At 40.4% G+C, this 24,486-nt stretch overlaps 2 protein-coding genes across 2 annotated transcripts in view; one reads left to right on the top strand and one right to left on the bottom strand.

Moving 5' to 3' along the window:
• Window positions 1-8,612, bottom strand: part of GABRB3 (gamma-aminobutyric acid type A receptor subunit beta3) — a gene marked incomplete at its 3' end in the record, with an annotated part of 371,697 nt that extends 363,085 nt beyond the window's left edge. The window contains exon 1 of the mRNA XM_083361517.1: window positions 8,569-8,612. Coding sequence (XP_083217643.1) covers window positions 8,569-8,579 — 11 coding nt within the window. The 5' untranslated portion in view covers window positions 8,580-8,612. The remainder of the gene's footprint in view (window positions 1-8,568) is intronic.
• The window catches only part of GABRA5 (gamma-aminobutyric acid type A receptor subunit alpha5), a gene marked incomplete at its 3' end in the record, with an annotated part of 115,749 nt that extends 92,788 nt beyond the window's left edge, over window positions 1-22,961 (top strand). The window contains exons 6-9 of the mRNA XM_083361531.1: window positions 5,684-5,827; window positions 20,026-20,178; window positions 22,113-22,324; window positions 22,662-22,961. Coding sequence (XP_083217657.1) covers window positions 5,684-5,827; window positions 20,026-20,178; window positions 22,113-22,324; window positions 22,662-22,961 — 809 coding nt within the window. The remainder of the gene's footprint in view (window positions 1-5,683; window positions 5,828-20,025; window positions 20,179-22,112; window positions 22,325-22,661) is intronic.
• Window positions 22,962-24,486: the final 1,525 nt, after the last annotated feature.

The raw sequence follows: 24,486 nt of genomic DNA, 5'->3' as shown, positions 1-24,486 counted from the left end.
GGGGTAGGAAGGTGTGATAAAAGTTTAATAGCCCCAAGAACGCCTGGAGTTCTTGTTTTTTCTTGGGGCTGGGGGCTGTTTGGATGGCTTTTAGTTTTTTGCTGGTAGGATGGATGCCCTGGGCGTCTATCCTATATCCCAAGAATTCCGTAGAAGTGACCCCTATGGAGCACTTCTCCTTTTTTAGTTTGAGACCGGCTGCTCTGAGCCAGTCCAGGACAGCTGACAGCCTGTCAGCTAGGTTGGCTTCTGTTTCTCCGGCGATGAGTACATCGTCAAAATATGGGCAGACCCCGGGGATTCCCTTTAAGGTTTTCTCCATTATGCCTTGGAATATTCCTGGGGCTGCCGAAATGCCAAACTGTAATCTTTTTACTTTGAAAGCCCCGCGGTGCGTGACGATCATCTGCGCGTCCGCGGTTTCATTGGTTACAGGCAATTGTAAGTACGCCTGCGTGAGATCAAGTTTCGTGAAGACGGCGCCAGAGCAGATGGAGGCGAGGACGTCTCTCACCGCTGGAACTGGGTAAGTGTGGGGACTTAGCGCTAGGTTTAGAGTGGCCTTGTAGTCAGCGCATAGTCTTATTTCCCCGTTAGGTTTAATGGGGGTTACTATAGGGGTTTCCCAGCTTCCCCCTTCTGTAGGTTCTAACACCCCCAGCTTCACGAGGCGTTCTAGCTCGTCCTCAATTTTCTTCTTGAGGGCGAATGGAACCCTCCTGTCCCTAATCCTGACAGGTTGGATGGTCGGGTTAAGGTTTAAGGAGATGGGGGGGCCTGTATATTTTCCCAGCGAGCCGTCGAAGACGTCTGCATATTTGTTGCAGAACGCTTCGAGGCTTTCAGCCTGTACAGAGTTTACGCCGGTGATGGTGATGCCCAAAGGGCTGAACCAGTTCAGCCCTATTAAACTGGTGCGGTCTCCTTGGGTTATTAGGACTTCTAGGGGCCCCTTAAATTTTTTGTACTCGACCCAAACTTGGGCCTTCCCTTTCAGCTGTATGGTTTTTTTTTGATAGTCCGCTAACTGAATGTGGGGGTTTTCTAAGGGAGTTGTCCTTTTGCAGCACCGGCAGATTTCCTGTTTTGTTCTTAAGGAAATTAAGGATACTGCTGACCCGGAGTCGACCTCCATGTCGCAGGCGACTCCCTGAATCTTAGTCTTAATTTTTACTTTTGGGCTTAGGCAATGCACCCCATCCACCGCCTCCACTAAACTGCCCGGGATCTTTTCCCTGTTGGCTCGGAGGGTGCTCGTACCTGGGGGGTTGGCCTCCACTTCATGCAAGTTGTCGCGGGGGCGGCTTTTGCAAATGGGCTTGATGTGGCCGGTCTTTCCGCAATTGTGGCACTTCGCGTTGTGGAATTGGCAGCTGCCCCGGGCATGGTTGCCCCCGCAGCTGGCACAGTTGGCGTGTTGGTCTCTTCATGGTGGCAGGAGGCTTCTTGATTTTTGTCGATCGGTGGTGTCGTTTCTACGGTTTTGCCGCCTCTCCATCCGGCGTTGTAGTGCGCCTCCGTCTGTTAGGTCTACAGATTCATTGTCGCTGAGGGTCGCCTCATCCTGGTACACGGTTCTGTGGTTTTCTGGCGTAGTCTGGGCTCATGTTTTCCGGTGGTTGTCCTCGTAAACCATGATCTCTCTGGAGACCTCGGCTAGACTCATATCTGGCTTAGATATGATTTTTTTTGGAGACGTTCGTCTCTCAGCCCTATGACCACTTGGTCCCGGATTCGGTCTTCCAAGTCCGGGAAGCTGTAGCTACGGGCAGCGTGCCGGACTCCTGCGATGAAGTCGTTTGCGGCTTCATCTGGCCGCTGTTTCCTCTGGGTGAATTGTACCCGCCAGTAAAGTTTGGAGCGGGCCGGCATGTAGTGCTTGTTGAGCCGGTCGATGAGCTCGGCGTATGGCACCTCGGCGATCGGCACGGGGCTGAACAGCCCCACGGCGGCATCGTAGACCGGGGGACCGCTTACGTAGAGGAGCGCGGTGGCCTTTGCTCTATCGTCAGTGATTTTACTGACTAAGAGGAAGCCCTCAACCTGCCCCAGATGCGACTCCCATCGCTCTGGATGGCGGGTGTCGAACTCCCTGACACGACCGAAATTTGCCATGCTGTCAGGGTCCGGTGGTCCGCTCCGTTGGGGAAGTTAGAACTTCCAGTGACTTGCTCTGCCAGCCGGGAACTCTCTTCCCTGGCCGTGACTTCAGCTCGGTGGAGCGGATCCCACCCTCGTCACCAGTGAAATGGCTGAAGGACCACTCAGTGACAGCTGGCTCATTTAACAAGGTTTATTTAGAGCAAGGCAAAAGGGTACAAACGGGCTCGGCTTTTATAGCCGGCAGCCAGCCGGCTGGTCCAATCAGGGCTCAGTCTTTTCGCGCCGCGGTTCTCTCCTCCAATCGTCTCGGCCGCCTCTGACAGTTCTCTCTCCTTGTGGCTGGGCGGTTCCGCGTTGTTTTGACAGCCGCGAGCTGTCAACCGGGTTGCGCTTGCGCTCTGCCGGGGAATTTTGACAGCTGTCAAAATTCCCGCGTGTTCTTCTGTCAGACGGCTTTACCTCATAACTTTAACATGGTTAACAGTAGTAATAACTTATTTACATATAATACAGTAACTGATTCAGAGAAGCTCCAGACCAGTGACTTTGTCACTTTGCATTTTGCAGGATGTTTATAGCCCCCACTGAAGGTGCCAATTTACTATTATCCAAGCCCTCCTCATCACATGTGAAGGATAGCAATGGTGGTGATCTTTTCCCTGGGCAAATGATGCCTGTTGGAGGGAAAACCTGGACCAAGGGATCTCGCTCCTCTTACAAAAACTGGAGAGAGAACAGTTGTTTCTAGTGGTATGCCAGTCAATGAGATTCTGAAGAAGAGCTCTCATGAAAAGAGGAAGGAAGAGAAAGAGAAATCAAGCAATCTTTTGAATTCAGTTTTCTACTCTGCTGTTCTTATCCCTTGTTTCCTGTTTCATCACAGGAAAACAGAATAAAAATGCAAAAATCATCAGATGGAAAGCTTTGATTTCATTTTGCAGCCATTTTATAATTTAATTAATAAAAATGGTTCTACGATAGAGGTGTTTCTTGAGTCAGCTGTTCTGAGCTATTATAAAATATGGCTCCATTCACACTTTTACATGTATCTACTTGTAGACCAAAGCTTACTGTACTTTTCCCACTATTCCTGGGTTGGGCACAGTTTTACATGTTGCTAATCAGACAAATAAAAAGGAATAATATCCATGTAGAACCAGGAAATGTATATATTAGATGTTTTCAACATTACAAATTGCATCTTTTTATATGTCTTTTTATGCTGTTGCTAATGTTCCCTTGTTAAACACTTATATTTTTGCAAGCATGTAGTATAAATATAAGGTAAGAGGCTCACAATCTAACAGATGAGAACATAAAAGAAAAAAGGAACGGGGAGGAATGAGGAAAGGAAATATTCCGGCAATAGCGCATTCCCTGTAGAGGATCCACATCACACATTTACTCTATGCAGAAATTACCAGATTAGTGTGGAAAAATTGGTTTGTCTCTGTCTTTGAAGTGTATGAAATAGTATTTGCATTAACTTAAAATGATGTGAAACATGTCAGGGATTCTTTGTTTTCTTTTTTTCTTACAGCTTTCTCTTGTCATTGACTTAAAATATCTTTCCAGGGCTGTTTACATGGGTATTAATTTTTATGCATTACCTATTTTTCATAATTTAATGTTGCTAAAGTTCTGTGTAACTTTAGAAATACTTTAATTCTTCTAAATTGGCTGCTGTAATGGGTTCTTTTGGGGGAATGACAAAGACTACAAATAAGGAGAATCTCTTTTTCCCTCTCCTTTGTTGCACAAAGGGCTTTTTATACAAAAATATCCATTCTACTCTAAATAAAACCAATGATAAACCCACTTATTTCTAAATTTCATCACTATAACTTACTGTGTGCTCATGGGTGTAATTTGTATATGTTATGTATTTAACTTTAAGAATTCCTAGCTACCCTTTATATCTTGTATTAACTATTTTCCTTCTCCTCCCCTTTCTTGCATTGTGCAGCCCTGTGTAAATTACCAGGCTCAGCTATTTTCCCAATTCTAGATGGGAAAAACTTTGCAGCCTGAGTTCAAACCACCGTGCATTGGGCTGATTTTGTGTCAGGCTGGCTGGAGATTTTTTACTTTACAGCCAAACACTGGATGCTGCTATCCTGAACAGCTGGAATAAATTTGGCATCTCCCAGCTGTTCATTGTTGGCACTTCTGGAGAAGATGGCATGGTTTCCAAACTCTTCCACTCCTGTCAGCTTTGCTCTTTTGAGCATCTGAAGCTGCCCTTACTTTTTCTAGACTTCCAGACATCCCCACTCCCTGATCCTGCAGCAAGTTTATTTTTGGGGGGGGGGGCATTTCCTATTGCCTCTTCCCACACCTACAACTTTCTCTTTTCCTTTTGTCCAACACATGAATGTGTATTGTGTGTTCTGGACAATACACAGGCTGCATCTGGGTGCAGAATGTACCTTTCCTTTATAGCAGGAGCACAGGAGCGCTCCAAGAATTCAAGCTCAAAATCCAGAAGGAAAGTCTCTGGCAGATCACCACAAAGCTCTGCTTCCACAGTTAGTAATGTAAGCCTGGGCTAATACTAATCTTTTGCTTTTTCCTGTCATTTACATTGCATAATTTGTGATCAGCCACATTTAGACAAATCCAATCCACAATCTGGATTTTATGATGCTTGATAATGCTTCTCATTTGGCAATACCAGGCAGGTGCCAACCCAAGACATGTAGAAGGCTAATGGGCTGAGCAAACTGAACCAGTGTATGATGCAGGAAAGATTGTGGTAGTTGCTCATAAAAGAGGCAAGCATCAACCATAGTACTATCTTTGTTTACCATCTTTTATTCAGGCTTTGATGTGCACATAATTCTGCAATAGTGGTAAAATCTCTTCAGAAGGATTGTATATACTATATGTATAATATGGCAGAGGAAAGCCACCCCAACCTGCACCAACTCTGGTCACAATCTATGCAGACACAACATCTGTTCATTTAATTACATATTAATTATTTCTACTTTTTCTCTGAAATAATTCTCCCCCTTTATATGTGTGTAGAGATAATTATTCTAGCCTACATTGTACATGCAGAGTGGGATAGTGCAGAAATGGAAATATATCTGCTTTTTGTAATATTCAGAGCAGTCCCTAGACTTTTGGTTAATGAATGAATCTCTGGGCATGCTATTTCTCAGTTTCTGATTTCCATCTATAAAATATCATAGTAATTGAATCTCACAGAACAAATGGGGAAATAGAATTCCTGTGGATATTGAGACCTAAGGCAGATTATAAATTTGTAAGACACAAATGCTTTTCAGTGTTTTTGTTAATAATCAAAGCTTCATTTCCAGGAAAAGGGAGTGAACATAGGCTTTGAAAGCTCTTCTATGTATTTCTTGTTAAACGAGAGCTATTTTTAGCTGAAATGAACATCCTATTATTTTATATAAATTCACATATTCAGGAACTGAATCTTATTATTAACAAGAGAATTTGAAACTGAACCTTGGCACAAATTAAGTTTGACTTTTCAGGTGAAAGTCCAGTATATGAATATTAATGTTCAAACATAACTTGTCTACTTTTTCTTTTTCTTTTAACCCAGATGCTTATCCCAATTCAGAAGTGATCTATGTGTGGACTAACACCTCAGCAACTTCAGTGGTAGTAGCAGAAGATGGTTCTAGGCTTAACCAATATCACCTGATAGGACAAAGTGTAGATTCCGAAAATATCAGTACCAGTACAGGTAATGAAATTGTCCTTTGAGTTGTAGTATTCAATAAGGAAAGTTTTGATGTTCATGCTGATGGGATGGCACTTTTTCAAAATAAGTCATATTGGTTGGTTTGCACTGTGGTATCCCATTCTCTATGCCCAATATAAATCTTTCTCAGTATTTCATAAATGTTTGATAGTTACTTGTGTGTTGCTTGTTTCATTCATTCCTGTATACACACCATATTCATGTATCTCTTTTCCCCCATTGATAAAACTATCTCAAGCTGGCAAGAAAATAATAAAACAGACAACAATTTTTAAAAACCTTATCTCAGTAAAACCAATAAACTGTAGATAAAGCAAAACCACAAATTCCACCATACAGTAGTCATTCATTCATAAATACCAAGTGAAAAGGCATTTAGTTGCCTGGAATCTTTAGACAAGGTAGAATGCAAGTACATGTAAATAAAGCAGATATTTTACCACTTGTAAAACTTCATCATGAAAAGTTAGTCAATTTGCATTAGATGCAAAGAACTCATCTTACATCATCACTTAATGCAATTTCCTTTCCATTCCATTCCAGATTACAGCAGATTAATATAGGGAAAAGCTTTTTTTCAGGTAGCCAGTTTTTATTTTTAGGGCTAACTAGATAAGCAACAGAAGCAATACTTCACCATTCATACTTTAGCAGTCATAACTGAATTACTGAACAGTATTGTGACAGGAAGGGTAATATAGAAGAATATTTGTGGTATTTGATTTAGGATCGCTCATTCTTCTGTACAAGTTATTATGGGATAATCATGTATATCTTCTACCCACCCCAGTGTAAAACAAGATTGTGATTCAAATTTCAATAAAGCCATGATACAATTCACATAATATAGGTTTCTCATTTTCTCTGTAATAATGTTGCACCATGTGACATTTCCTGGTCATTATAATCTGATTTTTCATCTTATTATTGTATTGAAATAAATAAATAAAAAGGAGATATACTTCATGCTGATTGCATGCTTTGAGATGCACAATATTAGGGTATGCAGTACTCTGGATGCAGTTCAAAATTTGAATGAACCATGAAAATAACTCTTTAAAACAGTTTCATCTTGTCTAGGATATGTGATTGCCCTTGACAATTGCTGTGCAATGCTGGAGAGAAAAGTCTGGATAGTTTTAAAGGGATGAGTATGGGTATATCACCACAAGCTCCTTGCTATGTTTTGGGAGTTGGATCTGAAGTACTGCACAGCCCTGATAGATTTTGTCATTTAATTAGTACATGCTAAAATGATTTATGCTTGTCAATGTATCCAAAGGTAGCTATAGATAGGATGGTTAATTGGAAGTAAAAAGGTTTTATTATACTTAGTCAATAAAATTATGTCTAGATGTAAGAAAAATTAAGGCCATTTAGTATAAAAGTATAATGACAATTCTCAGATACCTATTAAACCTACCACAATTTTATCCCCATAAATGAATTATTGGTTGAAAAACACATTCATCAGATGCTTCTAAAAAGCTCTGTCTCTTACGTTCTGCTAAAGAACATTTCTTTCTTTTGGAGAAAACAGATGTAGCAGACAAACTATCCAAGCTTGAAAGAAGCACTAGGGACAGAGAACTCCTTTGCAGTTACTTAAAGTGTTATGTCTTTTGCTAGCTTATTTTCCCACAGGAGCCAAGCAAGCATCTATAGATTGATTTCTTCCCCCATCTCAAGGGGGAAGGGAAGGGAAGGGAAACATGGCAACTGTGACCTTGCTCTGTAGTATGTCTAGGCACCATGTATGGGGAAAGGGATGCTAGGATTCTCACTTCTGTACCTGGAAGGGAATGTGCTGAACATGGCAGCACTACAGGCCTAAAGAGGCTTTCATGCCAGCCCAGCCATCCACATGAGGATTTCAAGGCAATTATTTCTTGTTGTTTCTGGAGAAGCATGCATGGAAAAGGACAGATGATAAAGAGGTGCAGGACCTGATTTATGCTCATCTTGCTTCTGAGAATGAAGTAGAAATTGAGAATACTGGTAATTAGAGACAAAGGACCCTGCCTGAGAGCTTGGAATCAGGTGGCTCCATGCTGTGTTTTCCTCTGTAGGTTTTGAAGGAATGCCAATAAATTGATGGAGCAACTCAAGAAAATACTGGACTTATTTCCTATTTGTGGCCCAGGCTCCCATAGCACACCAGCAGGGTTCCCTGCTAATTTGAGACTTAGGGAAAAAAGAGGTCAGCTGCCTGTTACTCTGTAGAGAGAGTAGATATTTAAGTGATTTGTAATAGACCCAGAGGCATGCATGTGTACACACACATACACACACACACACACACACCCTAGAGTCTGAAAAGATTAAAGAATGGCAGTGCTTAAAATCTTGCCTGCTCAATCAGTAAATGCACAAACTGTTCCCAAAATGACAGCCTCCTGAGATCTCAGCTGTTTTTTTCAGAAAGTCCACGCAATTTCAAAAGTGCAAAAATAAAGAGAAAGGAGCAGTATTGCGAGAGATGGTGCAAACATCACAGTGACCTTAAAACAAACAGATTAAAGAGCACAATATCTTCCTTCTACTGTATTCCACAGAGCACTCTGAAATCAGGGTTTTGAAAGCTATAGCACTAATTTTCTTTTATGAATGATAATGAGAAGGAGAGAAAGACACAATTCTAGATCACTTGAAGACCAAAATATTTTAGGGGGGGGAGGGAAACATTGACCAGTAAAATAAGTTCATCACAAAGGTTTTCTTACCAGTTCACCATTATAGCAGCATTATTCTCTGCAATGAATGGCAGCTCTCCTTTCACTTTCACAGTCACCAAGAAAAGAGTCCAGAAGGTTTCCTGAAGCATCTCCTAGATCTGAATGGAGCAGCTTTCTAAGAGCGAGATATCCACAGGGAATGCGCCAGGCTGCCAGGCACTCATCCAGTTCTTAGCAGTGCTTACCAAGGCTTCTGGCTCATGCTACACTAAGAACCAAAAGAGATTCTAAGCACAATCCACAATCAGAACTTTATCCAGCAATTACTTTTCATAGAAGTTTCCTTAACAATGGCTGGTGCTGAACATCATTTTTTTATAGCTTTCTTTTTTCCTTTCCTATTTCACTTTGCTATTATCCCAGGTTACCTCTGATCAAGTTGAGCTCTCAGTACAGCATGGGTCAGAAATAGTAGGACGCAGATTGTAACCGAGGATTAACAAAATACAAAAATCCGATTTCACACAGGGAAAGCATTAGTCAACTAAGGATTTTCTGGTCTTTAGTAAGCTTTTGGGATGCCTGTAATAAGAATTTCTAATATGTGATTTCCTTTTCTGAAGATGAGAATATAAAAATAACACATACAGTTTATGTGTTATTTGTGTATGTGTGTTACGTATTAAAATTTAATCAAATCAATTTTTATTGTAGACCTGAACAAAATCCTAAAAAGGAAAAAGAGGCAAGGCGAGGATAATTTTCTCATTTTATTTTCACTTTGCCTGCCACATTCAACTCCTACATCTTCACCTTGGTCCAAGTAGAGAGAACCGTCTCTGGATGCAGAGTTCCCCTTGCTTGAGATTATGAACTAAAGACAAATCAGTTTGCACCATGAAGCTTTTAATGCAGTATCCACTGGTCCTGCTGAGAAAGATGCTGTCCTATGTTGGGACCCTATTTCTTTGAGGCAATCAGATGCTTTAAGAAACAAGAACAAAAGTGATTTACCGTATCTCAGAATGGATGGACATTCCTGGGACTTCTTGCTTATTTTTGAACTGTGTTGTTACAACAGAGGAGTGATTTTGCAAAATGGTGAATTATAGATGAGTTTTAGATTATTATTCCTGTAATAATTGGATTGGGTTGGCTGATCCAATTATGATATTTATAGTATAAAATATGAGGATCATACATTTTTTTTAGATTTAGTTGCTATATATCACAGAAGTATTGATACCAAAACAACAGAAAAATCCACATTATACTACTTAACTTTTCCTAATCATCTTCCTATAAGTGACTTTCCATAAATTAAACTTTTTAAAAACAGAACTACTCCAACATGCAGCTCTTTATTTTAATTTGCCTTAAGCATGTTCTGTGAGATTCTTTTTTAAATCTTACTAAAATTTGAGTGTGTGTCATTGTTTTTTTCTTGTTTACATTTTTTACATTTTTGTATAGATCTTTTCACCCAAACATTTCAGTTTTGTTAAATAAGCAGCTTTTATCCATCTGTTCTTAAAATTTAGGCTTCTAATGCTGTTGTGGAGATATTACACAGTTTTCCATCATAATATCCAGAATTCATTACTTATATAATATTGTTCATATTAGTTCCTGCTTATACCCAGCCGTGGCTGGTCATATGTGAAGGACAATGGTCATGAATTCTCTTTCCATGTGTTTGTTTGTTGAAGCTCAATCTGGAGCCTCTTAGCATGGGAAAAAAGTGAGTTTAAATAATCGTGTACTTAGGAATATGACAAGTCTGTTCTAAACAGTAAATTTAGTAGGGCTGTGCAAGTGCTTTTAAAGAGATGCTTCACAAAACACAAAAACATTTTATAAATAAATAAATAAACCTTTATTGTCAAAGTACAACATGTGTACATTGAGATTAACTGAGCCTCCCCCCCCCCGTGCTCTCTCCCCCCAACACACAGTGACAACAAACCCTCCATCCTACCACACCATGTGAACCAACTACACCACACACCGGTCTCCCAAGTCAATTCTGCATAAGATTATGTCCCATTTAAAAGCCTAACAGCCCACGGATAAAAGCTATTTTTCAGCCTGTTGGTATGGCTGGCTATATTCCTGTATCTTCTACCGGATGGTAGGAGAGTAAAGAGATACCGTCCAGGGTGTGAGTCATCCCTGAGAATCTTCCTCACTCTTCCAAGGCAACGAGCCCTGGCGATGTCATCCAGTGGTGTCAGGGAACAGCCCACAATGTCTTGTGCTGTGCTCACTACCCTCTGTAATACTTTCCTGTCCGCGGCTGTCAGACCAGCATACCAAACCACAATACCATACGAGAGGACACTCTCTATAGTAGACCGGTAAAAGAGGGTCATTAGCTGTTGTTCTACCCTGTTCTTCCGCAAGATCCTAAGAAAGTGAAGCCTCTGTTGGGCCTTTCTAGCCACCTGATTTGTGTTAACTTTCCAGGTCAGATCTTCACAGAGGTAGACTCCCAGAAATTTAAAGGAGGAAACTCTCTCTACACAGTCCTCCCCGATGTAAAGTGGGGCAGGTTCCTCCTTTTTTCTCCGAAAGTCTAACACCATCTCTTTCATCTTGCCGATGTTTAGGTGCAAGTTGTTACTACACCATATGGATAGTTTTTGTACCTCCGCCCTATATGCTGTCTCATCCCCACCTGTAATAAGACCCACCACAGTTGTATCATCTGCGAACTTGATTATCGCAGTGGATGGGTCAGATGATACACAATCATAAGTGTATAAAGAGTACAGGTAGGGGCTAAGCACACAGCCCTGTGGCGTGCCAGTGCAAAGCTTCAGGGGGGTGGACAAAGCAGACCCGACCCTCACTGTTTGTACCCGATCCCTAAGAAAGTCTTGAATCCAATCGCAGATAGCGGGGGAGAATTTCAAGTCAGTCAGCTTCTCGATGAGAATGCTCGGCAAAATGGTGTTGAAAGCCGAGCTGTAGTCAACAAAAAGCATCCTGACGTAACTTCCAGGTTTCTCGAGATGACCTGCTACAGAGTGTAAAGCAGTAGCTATGGCATCGTCTGTCGACCTATTTCCCCTATAGGCAAATTGATGTTTATCAAAGTCCAGTGGGAGGCATGTCCTAAGATGTTGGAGAACCAATCTTTCGAAGCATTTCATGACTACAGACGTTAATGCAATAGGTCTGTAGTCATTCAGGCACTCAACTGCAGTTTTCTTGGGGACTGGGACAATGGTAGCTGCCTTCAAGCATGATGGTACACATGCCGTTTGCAAGGAGATGTTAAAAATCCTTGTCAGGACCCCTGCTAATTGATCGGCACAATTCCTGACCACTATCCCCAGCACCCCATCTGGGCCTGCGGCTTTGCTGGGATTCACAGCCTTCAATACAGCTCTCACTTGGTGTTCACACAGGGTGAGTGGCTGAGAGTCAGAAGGCCGGCCAGCAGAGGCTACGGGGTCTGGTCTTTTAACCTCGTAGCGGGCGAAGAAGATATTCAGCTCCTCAGCCAACGAGGCATCGGTGTTTGCCATGCTCCTCGTGCTGCCCTTATAGTTGGTTAAGTGCTGCAGTCCCTGCCATACTTGCCTCGGATCGTTGTTCGCTAAATGGTTCTCCACCTTTTGTTTGTATTGTTGTTTTGCCATCCTAATGCCTCTTCTGAGATTTGCCCTGGCCTCTCTGTATCTGTCCCTGTCCCCTGCCTTAAAGGCAGAATCCCGGGCTCTCAGGAGTGTTTGTATCTCTGCAGTCATCTAGGTTTTACAATTCCCATAAACTCTAATGCACTTATCCATTGTTACACTGTCAGTGCATGTTCTAATACTGTATAAGAGAGTACGGCATCTGTATATGAATTTAGATCTTGTTCTTCAAATACACTCCAGTCAGTGGTTTCAAAGCAGTCCTGCAACTGACTGAGAGCACCCACTGGCCAGGTTCTGACCCTTTTTGTGACTGCCTGAGTCCTTTTCCTGAGAGGAACATACTTTGGGCACAACAGGAGTGAAAGATGGTCAGATGTACCCAGGTGGGGAAGAGGAAAAGCTCTGTATGCCTGTTTCAGATTGGAATACACGTGGTCCAAAGTGTTCTTCCCTCTGGTGGAAACTTGCACATACTGTACAAACTTAGGGAGAACTGTCTTCAGACAAGCTTGATTGAAGTCCCCAGCCACGACAAGAGCGCCCTCTGGGTGAGTTTGCTGCTGCCTGGTGATGACGTCATACAGCTTAGAAAGTGCCATGTTGACATTGGCATCAGGTGGAATATAAACAGCTATAATAATTACCACAGTAATTTCTCTAGGCAGATAGAAAGGCCTACATATAACAGTCATCAGTTCCACATCTGGGGAGCAATACGTATATACCAATCTGCTGTTAACACACCATTCACAGTGTATATACACACACAGTCCTCCTCCTTTACCCTTCCCAGAGCGTTTATCTCTGTCAGAGCGGTGAAAAACTCGGCTTATCAACTCCACAGCTTCATTCGGTATCTCTGAATGTAGCCAGGTCTCCGTGACAACTATCACACAACATTCCTGAAGAAGCCTGCTTTCTGCTAACTGCAGCTGTAATTCATCAATTTTATGGACGAGGGATCTGGCATTGCTCAGAAAAAGGCTCGGCAATGTTGGTCTAAAAGGCTGCCTTCGAAGACGTGTCAGAGTTCCAGCCCTGCAGCCACGTTTTTGCTTTCGCTCCTTTCTCTTTTGCTTACATCGTCACCTCCCCAGCCCGAAGACAATCCATGGAGATCCTGGAGGCCTCGCTATGCAGTTCGGTATGTTTTGTGATTGCTGAAAATCACTAATAATTTCAAATTGCCTTGCAAGCCCGATGTTTAACAGCTCTATATGTGAGTAGGCTATTTTAGCCCCTTGCACTACACTGTGCACATTCATCCATACACATATTAGTCCAATCACCACACACCAGTACTGGGAGCTCAGAGTCGCTGCGTGTGGACGCGCCGTCATCTTGTGGATTTTAAAGATGATTAAAGCAACTGCATCTTTGCCCCAAACTTGCATGTTGCTGTTTCCAGCTGTCTCTACATGCAAATCAAAGGGGCTGCTTTAGAGACTTCTGGTTTTGCACCCATAGCACATGGCCATGCGAAAGCAGACCTCTGCTCCCCACGGCTAGTTTTGCCTTGCCAGGGGGCCCTAGATGGGTCCAAAGTTGCCCTGAAGAGGTGACTGTGAAGGAGGGGTGCCCCATTGATCACAAAGCGACAGCAATCACTTTGTTTGATCCGGGGAAAGCCATCCGAACCTGGCAGGAGAAAGGCTAGCCACTTGCCAGCGTCTAGCCCAAGTTACCTGCAGCCTAGAAGTCCAAGAGCACTAACAAGAACAACAGTGATTATACCCTGCTTGGAATTGGTCAGAGTATTTGATCTTCTCTCCCTTATTTTGCAACTAAATCCCTGGGAAAGATCCCCAAAATAAAAAACCTCCAAAAGTGAGGGGAGGGGACTATATTCCCATTCCCTCATAGATGGAAGCGGCGAATTAACCTTTAAGGAGGAAAGAAACATATTGAAATTAAATTTAAACTACTACATTCTCATCAAACTTAGAAACTAAAGCAAACTGCTAAAATTATATTCTAAAGGATTTTGATGAAGTTATAAAAAAGAAAAGAAAAATAATAAGAACTTCTTGCCTGAAAGAGTTGGAAAATAAATATTTGCTGACATCTAGTGGACAACTAGAATATAGCACATTAAAGACAATGCCCAGAAACAAAGAAAAATCTGTTCCCATGAACTCTAATAACCTTTAAGAAGATACTTGCCAGGGGACAAAGAAGAGATTGTATACTGGGCCAGCCATAGGATTGGAAAGTGTTTGAAGGAAAAGCAATATTTTTATGGTGGCATAAACTTATGCATTGTTTAAAAACTTTGATCTATGACTAAGTTTTGAGAGGGAAAATTACAGGAAGCATTTAAGGTGGCTAAATATACCAAATTGCAGTTCTGACTGGCTGACAGTTGACAATTGACTCCTGAAAGAAGGAATTGTTATAAAACATTGATTTTACTGAAACCTTGACAATTGAAAACTACAGTGGATTATAAAAATTATATATAAAGACAAGAACTATATAAAACTGGACTGTTTGGATTTTGAGTTTTGGTCAGCTTGACAAGGCTAATTACAGAGACTATGGCACTTATGACGGATTACTTGAAAGGGGGAGACAACATGGATATGACATATTCATTAAAAATGATAGAAAGCCACACTTAATATCTACTTTTGAAAGATTCAACCAGAAAGATCAAAGACCTCTAGAAGCAACATTTCAACACAAGACAAATACTTTTCAAGAAGAAATTTATGCAGTGTTATGACAGATACAAATCACAATTGCTCTAAACCACAAGGAGATTAAGCATAACTTTGATAACATAAAGGAATATACTTCTAATTTAAATCTACAATCAAAAAACATTCAAAGAATGATGGTAAAGAATGAACAAACAAATCAGATAACAGAATGTGAACTAGGAAAAAATGACTTAATTGGTGAAGTCACAAATGAAGGGAACTATAACTTAATACAAACAAGAAAATTTTCACAAGATTTGGATACAACAATAAATATGGAAAAGATACCTTATGCATTAGAACGTCAAAATAAAACTGGGAAGAAAGAAGACTTAACAAAATGGACACTGCTAGGAGAATCACTGTTTGGGAGTCAGAAAGCATGCATCTTACATATTATGTATCCTCTACACCTAACAACAACTACAAAAATACAAGAACTGTTTGACAAGTTGGAAATATTAATTTGGAAAACAATTTGGCAAAGAAAGAAGATTAGAGATGGGCTTAAGAGACTTGACTCACCCTACCAGATGGAATATAATACGAGCAAACACTTGTTAGAATATGGCTAAATAAACAAATAACTTTGGCTATAAAGGGGCTTTAGAATAAGCGGGATAAGAGATATAGGTAATATGATATTTTTGATAAGACAAAATATTGATAAGACAAAAATGTTGGGATTGATGAAAGTGAAGGAAAAGTTTGAATTTTAAAGACAAATTAAGTTTGAAAAAATTTAGGATTAAGGAAAGACTGAAATATGGGGAAATTAGGCTTAATAAGAATTTTGGAAAAAGGGATATATAGCGATTTAATTAATTTTTACAAATAGAAGTGAAATATAAATTGATTAGAAAAGATGTTATAGGCAGATGTTTTGATAGGTAAGTAGTATAGTATTTATAATATATGAAATATGAAAATACTGAGATGATATATTTAAGTGGAAAATTTGGTTATTTAGTTGTTAATTATTGAGAAAATTATTTGTTTGAATATTATGGATAAATTGAGTTTTAAACAAGATTTATCAAAATAAGATGTTGAGAAAATTATTTGTTTGAATATTATGGATAAATTGAGTTTTAAACAAGATTTATCAAAATAAGATATATGGTGAATTAATAAGATGACTTTTACGAACATAAGTTGATAAGAAAAAATGCTATATATAGACGTTATTATTGTTGGTATAAATTTAGAAGAAAATGTTTTTATGTAATCATTTATATATAGATAATATTAAATATCAAAAATTATATTTGTTTAATGCTAAAGAAGGAGAATACTATTGGGAGAAGATAGGATAAGGAAATATATTATCAATTGATATACTAATTATGGAAATATAAAAATTAATTATTATTGACTGTTAATTAACTATTATTGATTGTAAAAAAAATGTGAACCAAGACAACACACTGCACACAAGGCACTAAGGTTTTTTGTAAAACTTTACAAAAAAGGGGAGGCTGCTTTAATGATTTAATCTGTTTAATAAAGGGCTTATTTGGGCAGACTTGAACATTTGCTTTCTCCCATCCTCAAGGCAGATTGAAAGTATATAAAGTGTGGTCTTCATAGCATTGCTCTTACCATGTTAAGTATAAGCTGCCATCATCTACTGAAGTACAGGTGAAACTCAAAAAATTAGAATATCGTGCAAAAGTTCATTTATTTCAGTAATGCAACTTAAAAGGGGAAACTAATTTATGAGATAGACTCATTACGTGCAAAGCAAGATAGTTCAAGCTGTGATTTGTCATAATTGTGATAATTATGGCTTACAGCAAATGAAAACCCCAAATCCACAATCTCAGTAAATTAGAATATTGTGAAAAGGTACAATATTCTAGGCTCAAAGTGTCCCACTCTAATCAGGTAATTAAGCCATAACACCTGTAAAGAGTTCCTGAGCCTTTAAATGGTCTCTCAGTCTGGTTCAGTAGGAAACACAATCATGGGGAAGACTGCTGACCTGACAGTTGTGCAGAAAACCATCATTGACACCCTCCATTAGGAGGGAAAGCCTCAAAAGGTAATTGCAAAAGAAGTTGGATGTTCCCAAAGTGCTGTATCAAAGCACATTAATAGAAAGTTATGTGGAAGGGAAAAGTGTGGAAGAAAAAGGTGCACAAGCAGCAGGGATGACTGCAGCCTGGAGAGGATTGTCAGGAAAAGGCCATTCAAAAGTGTTGGGGACTTTCACAAGGAGTGGACTGAGGCTGGAGTCAGTGCATCAAGAGCCACCACACACAGACGGATACTGAACATGGGCTTCAAATGTCATATTCCTCTTGTCAAGCTGCTCCTGAACAACAAACAACATCAGAAGCGTCTTACCTGGGCTAAAGAAAAACAGACCTGGTCTGTTGCTCAGTGGTCCAAAGTCCTCTTTTCTGATGAGAGCAACTTTTGCATCTCATTTGGAAACCAAGGACCCAGAGTCTGGAGGAAGAATGGAGAGGCACACACTGCAAGATGCTTGAAGTCCAGTGTGAAGTTTCCACAGTCTGTGTTGATTTGGGGAGCCATGTCATCTGCTGGTGTTGGTCCACTGTGCTTCATTAAGTCCAGGGTCAACACAGCCATCTACCAGGAGATTTTGGAGCACTTCATGCTTCCTTCTGCAGACGAGCTTTATGGGGATGCTGACTTCATTTTCCAGCAGGACTTGGCACCTGCCCACACTGCCAAAAGCACCAAAACCTGGTTCAATGAACATGGGATTACTGTGCTTGATTGGCCAGCAAACTCGCCTGACCTGAACCCCATAGAGAATGTAAGGGGCATTGCCAAGAGAAAGATGAGAGACATGAGACCGAACAATGCAGAAGAGCTGAAGGCCGCTATTGAAGCATCCTGGTCTTCCATAACACCTCAGCAGTGCCACAGTCTGATAGCTTCCATGCTACGCCGCATTGAGGCAGTAATTGCTGCAAAAGGGGCCCAAACCAAGTACTGAGTACATATGCATGCTTATACTTTCCAGAGGTCCGATGTTGTTCTATGTACACTCCTTGTTTTATTGATTGCATGTAATATTCTAATTTTCTGAGATTGTGGATTTGGGGTTTTCATGAGCTGTACGCCATAATCATCACAATTATGACAAATCACGGCTTGAACTATCTTGCTTTGCATGTAATGAGTCTATCTCATATATTAGTTTCCCCTTTTTAGTTGCATTACTGAAATAAATGAACTTTTGCACGATATTCTAATTTTTCAAGTTTCACCTGTAGATACTGATGCTGTTATTTTGGCTGTGGTAGTGCTTTTGTACCTCAGTTGTACAAAAACAGACTGTAGAAAAATAGACTTGCTGTCAATCACCGGACTGCAACATTCAGAATCAATGCAGCCAACTCTCGTACTACAGTCACCATGACCCTGCTCACCCTTCCTTTCCATTATGTCAGCTCTTTGAGATGCAGTAATACAGATAGGATCCAAAACCATAAGTACTAATACTAATACATTTATTATAAGGTTACAGTAACAGAATCTGAGAACCCAGATTGTTGAGGGAAATATGCTGACTGTGTAAACCACTTAGAGAGGGCTGTAAAGCACTATGAAGCAGTATATAAATCTAAGTCAGTGATGGGATTCAGCCAGTTCGCACCACTTTGGCAGAACTGGTAGCTAATGTTTTGTTGCCCAGGCCCAGAATGGACTTCCACACAGAGAACCGATTGTTCACATATTTGAATCCCAGCACTGGTCTAAGTGCTATTGTTATTGCTCTCTTGAAAGCCTGAAAGGACTCTTCTCCTATCTTTACTTTCCAGAGAACTAGTGAAGGCCCTGAAATACTTTCTCCACTTTCTCCCTCCTTTGGACTGGTCTTTTTTATCAGACCATTGTCTAGGCAGCAACTCTTCCTCCTGTCTCCCCAGGTTATTCTCCCAGCCCATTATACCATGGCTAGTTTTGATGGATACAACTTAGGGCAGTGAAATGGTTTGTATGTACCTTACACATAGGCAGAAGCCAAATCTGAAGCCCATTCCCTTATTTATACAGTACATAAATGGAGAGGCACAATAGTTTCTTTTTTTAAAAAAAATAAACGTTATCAAGTAAGATTCTGCTTCTTCCAACAGCCAAAGCTGTAGTGGACATGGAAGAACAGAAGCTCACAGCTGGCTGGGAAGGGGTGGTTCTCCAGTGAGCCAATTGAAGCCCAAGAGATTGTTGATCCACCAAAGACTTGTGTGCAAAATAATATTTGCATAATATTTTTTTTCTTATTTGCTAATAAGAAACACTTACCTCCTCCATTGCAAAACACTTTTTAAAAAATATTTGCCCAGCTTTAGTAAATCATTGTATTTCCTTGTCTCTGTTGAATGTAGAGAGAAAAAATGGGATTAATCTGGTCTTCCAGAACTTGCACAAGAGGACAAGTTTCTAAATAGTTAGCTTCCTTTAACACCAGTTCACAATAGTTGCCTGCATTCCATGCGGCTATACAATTACAAGAGAAAGGACCTTTCCCTGGAATTGCAATGTTTCTCAAATGGGTGCCCTTGAAATGATTTCTTGGGGCAGTACATCTACAGGGAGTCTTAACATATAATGTCACTAACACAATGATCTTCTGCCCCATGCAGAGAGACCCCGGCAGCGCTGATTGGCTTGTTGCTAGGCATGTGCTACAGTGGTGTACAGACTCTCCATGAGCTGTGTTGTCTTTCATCATAAAGAATCAGTATGGCATCTTCATTTAAAGAAGCTCTTTCATAGAAACCTTTCCCCCAGCCTCAGAAGTGGACTGTAACATTCAGGATGGCAAAGGCTATAGAAGTCAATGTTCTTGTTGACAAACGTGCAAGTAGAAAGTCAGAGCCTCTGGTATGGATTATTTATGAAGCTTGGATAGAAGGCCTGTGATCTCAAGGCTTAGAAACAAGATCAAGTTTAACTTTTGGGAAGAGGAAAAATGGATCTTGGGAATCAATCTCCAGTCCCCAGCCATTTGCTAGAATGCAGCTTAGTGGCTGATGATAAGCATCCTCAAATCAATATTCTGTTTGGGCTATTCTAGGACTGCTGAAGTGGCTTGTGGAGAAACTACTTAAATGGAAGGAGTTAATAATTCTGTTTTTTCCTGCTAAATTACATCTTTATTTTCTCCAACCTAGGGGAATACACTATAATGAGGGCGCATTTTCATCTGAAAAGAAAAATTGGTTATTTTGTCATCCAGACTTACCTTCCCTGCATTATGACAGTAATCTTATCACAAGTATCATTCTGGTTAAACAGAGAATCTGTCCCTGCTCGAACAGTCTTTGGTAAGTACTCTCCTTCACCCTTAAAAGATACTCTATTCTGGAATTTCCAAACCTAATTTCCTTTGCAACAGAATGCAGGGGAATCTCTCAAGAAAGAGGCAATGCTTAATTCTTCCTGACAGTAAATTCCTCCTGCACCTGTACCCAATCCAAGCACTTTATCACTTCTTTCTTCTTTCCCCTCAAGGACGATACAAAATGAAAAGTAACTACATACCGTGAATCAATACATGTCTGGTACTTTACCTGCTTTTCTTTTTCTTCATAGAAAAGTGGAAACATAGAACGTAGGTGTTGCAAAATAGAATAGAACTGAGTGTTACTAGAGAGCCACTAAAACAGACATGTCAAACTCGTGACGTCATGAGACGTATCAGGACTGTTTTGCCATTGCCGGCAATGGTGTGGACATGGCTTCTGGATGACGTGTTCGGCCCGAGGGCCAGCAGTTTGACACCCCTGCACTAGAAGGATAATGTATATTAATTAGTTTGTGGTCTGATGAGGGTTAGTTGAGAAACCAAGCTATCAGTAAGACTAAATTCCAGGTATACAATTCAACCACCAGGTTACAGAACTGTCAGCCAGATGGCAGATAGGAAACACAACCAGATGGGCTAATTATACATTAGGCTACATTAACAGAATCTTGTAAGTCTGAAAGTAGAATTCCTCTCCCTTTTCCTTACATCTGAGAAATTAGGGAGGGCCTCTTTTGAATCTATTGCCCCTCCCCACCCCACCCCCCGGCACTATACAGCTGTGGTCTATACTGTCTCTTATCTGACTGTTCCCTATGTGGTGTCTCTGGGCCCACTCTCCCAAGGTCATTCCCAATACCGTTACAGAGGTTATATTGCAACATTCAACTATACGAGTTTAATGTAGTAGTCATCTTTGTCCAGTTAACTATCTACACATCACTTATGTCAGACTTTTCCAAGTTAGTACCCTCGAGTTATCTTGGATCATATAGCAGAAATTCTAGCTTCTTTTTCCAATGTGACTGCACTTATTTAGATACAAGGCCCCTGCTTGGATGCTTTAGGCAAGCCATCTAATCCTTCCAGGGGACAGGTTAGTATGTAATAAGAAGCATTCTATCTGCCCTACAAGATACAACATACTAAGAAACAGACAGTATGCAGCATAGTAATGGAATCCTGCAAGTCTGAGTATGCTTCTCTCCTCCTTTACTTTATCTTCATGTTTATTAGAGAGGGGTCTATCTGAGGAGTTTCTCAAATTAGTTTCTTGGAATTGACTTAAATCACCATTATCTGTCTGTTGTCTTGGTAGCCGATCTTTTAATTGTCCTTCAAGGTTATTCCCTATGCCCTCTACAAATTCACTTTGAAGATGACCAATCTGAAAAAGTTTTACATATTACACACTTTAGGTAACAGTGAGAAATGGGGGTTTAGTGACTTAATGATACTGGAGATGATCTTTACTCCTGCAGTTCAAGTCCTAGTATCGCATGGTGGGTGACCTCCCATTACTCGCCTCAGCTTCTGCCCACCTGGCAGTTTGAAAGTATGTTCTATGTGAGTAGATAACTGCAGTGGGAAGATGAGCTGGCTCTTCATGCAGATGGTTAGAATCCTGCTGGTGCTGGACCTTCCTGGTTGTGATGCCCATTTGCAAGGAGGCTTGGGTGGCGGGAGAAGGTCCTGGATAACAATGCAGGAAAGCTGTTTGTCTTTCTTTCTTGTGCAGAGCTAGCTTAGCACCTGTGGTGCACTTTGGAAAGCATGTGAGTGTAAACCAATCAGAGCTAGCTAGTAGTTTGGCAGCCAAACTACTACTCTGTATTAGCATTATAGACTCCTGGCTAATGTAACATCACCATATGCTACTGTAAATAAAAAGTAAATAAATAAATTTTAGCTAATTTCTAAATATCTTTTTCTTTCTCTCTCTTTTTTTAAAAGGAGTAACCACAGTTCTTACAATGACGACCTTAAGCATCAGTGCCCGTAACTCTCTACCCAAAGTGGCTTATGCTACCGCGATGGATTGGTTTATCGCTGTATGCTATGCCTTTGTCTTTTCTGCCCTGATTGAATTTGCCACGGTCAACTATTTTACCAAAAGAAGCTGGGCCTGGGATGGCAAAAAAGCTTTGGAGGCTGCAAAAAAGAAGGTGACTATTACAACTCCTTGAAGAAATAAATTATTAAATATCAAGAGGGGAACAGAATGTCAGAAGTTTTCTAGACATCCTGTTGGATTTTTTTTTCTCCATAACCTGTTTGGACATTTATATTCTTCCACATCATGCTAGCAGAATGGGAAAACATTTAGCTGTTTAATAAACTAGGATGCTGTAAATTACAATGATAATAATCCAATGAATAGTATACTGTATATAGTATAACCAGAGATTGTAGGGACTCTGTATAAAGCTCATTTTTAATGACCCAACCATCTCTTTTTAAAAATTATAGTTTTCCAATGTGGTGTTGTTGTGTGTTTTTCAGAAAAAAGAACGTGAATTAATGGCAAATAAAGCCATCAACACCTATGCTGCTGGAAAGATGATGCCCACATTAAACATACCAAAGGACTCCACCCCTTCAGTCATCTCCAACTCTGTTTCTGCTCCAGCCATTCCCATTGAGAAACCAGCTGAAAACAAAAAGACGTATAACAGCATCAGTAAGATTGACAAAATGTCCCGAATAGTTTTCCCCGTCTTATTTGGAACATTTAATTTAGTTTATTGGGCCACATATTTGAACAGGGAACCCGTTATTAAAGGTGCTGCTTCTCCAAAATAAATGGATAGACTTCCAGATCAAGAGTTAGCCATACTTGCAAAAACAAATGCTACCAAGGAGAATTTGAGGTTCCAAAAGATTTTTGACCTTTGGGCAATATTCTTCAGGAAGTTTTTGCATGTTTAACAATATGTACAAAATTATTCTTGCCTTGATTATTTCTACATGTAACCTCAAATGTTTGTGACAATTACATAAATGGTAACAGACACTAATCTTTTTAGGACAACAGAAGACATGGAACACAGCTTCTATGCTGCTGAGTATCCTGCATTGATAGTTTACAAATGAAATAGGGTATATTTTTTAAACTGTTTGGGCGTATAACATATCTGCCATTTTTTTATACTTTGAATGTACATTCATGCACATAGTGGGACTGTGAACTTTGCAACTATAGAGGTATTCTTACAAGCTATTTCAGAGTTTGTCCATGCTGGAACACTCTAGCTCATAGTCATACTGAATGCACACGAAGTGGATTTGCAGCACCTCTTAAGAGCACATGCCCACAAACAAGTTTCGGCAGACCACTGAAGTCTACACTCCTCCCTTGATAACTTGGATGTGTGGAAACAACATTACTGCTCAAATGCCACAGGCACAGATTTCTTTTTGCCTCTGAATGCAGCATTTTTTATGAAGGCCATCTACACTTTGAAATTCAAATCTCTAAAAACTGGACTAATTTTCCAACCTATTATCTGTTCTCAGTTTTGATACGTGGAAGCAGTTCTTAGTGTGTAAAACTGTCTAACACTTAATACTGATAAGAACTGCTAAATATTACTGGTGCCCATGACATACATACCATAGGGGACCCTGAACCCCGTGATGACTGCCATGGGTAAGACTTTTTTAGATAATGTCATAGAATGCACAATATTCAGCTATGTACAGGAACTGGCGCTTCCTTTCTTTGCATTGTAAACTTGTGCAGGTTTTGTTGAACCAGTTATAGCGCTTTCTGTTGATATATCAGCTACATTCTCTTGATTCTGGTCGATGCCTTGGCATTTGAACTGAGTGACTTGCTGCAAATCAAGTGGCTCCCTCCTTAGTGGCTTCATAGTCCCAGAAGGCTCAGGTAGCTTCAGAACCTAGGACTTTGAAACAGTAATGGCCTAAGTGCAATGTTGTGCCTGAAATGTAAGATAAGACACTGAAAGCTACTCTCCCATCTGCCCATCTGGGCTGGTTAATTCAAGCAGACTTATTCACTTCGATGATAAGGCCATTCCTGGCAATAACGCCATGGTTGCCTTTTCCAGGTGCCACTCTTGGTTCACCCATTTCCACAAGTCTTTCTTTGCCATTCTGAGAATCTTAACAACTGCTCCACGGCTACCCATTCAAGGCCACCTCATGTTTTACAACAAGCCACATCAGTGACCATAACAGAGATTAGTCATATGTAATTTAGCAGATTTAGTTGCTTCATTTGACTACTGCTTACAATGAAATAGTATTATTTCCAATATATTTATGGTATTATTCATTTGCCTTCCTACAAATTGTTTCTCTT

The sequence above is a fragment of the Vipera ursinii genome, assembly GCF_947247035.1.
Source record: "Vipera ursinii genome assembly, chromosome: 4".
Classification (NCBI taxonomy): Eukaryota; Metazoa; Chordata; class Lepidosauria; order Squamata; family Viperidae; genus Vipera; species Vipera ursinii.
Note: the sequence above shows the minus strand (reverse complement) of the source record. Positions and strands in the feature narration are given on the sequence as shown.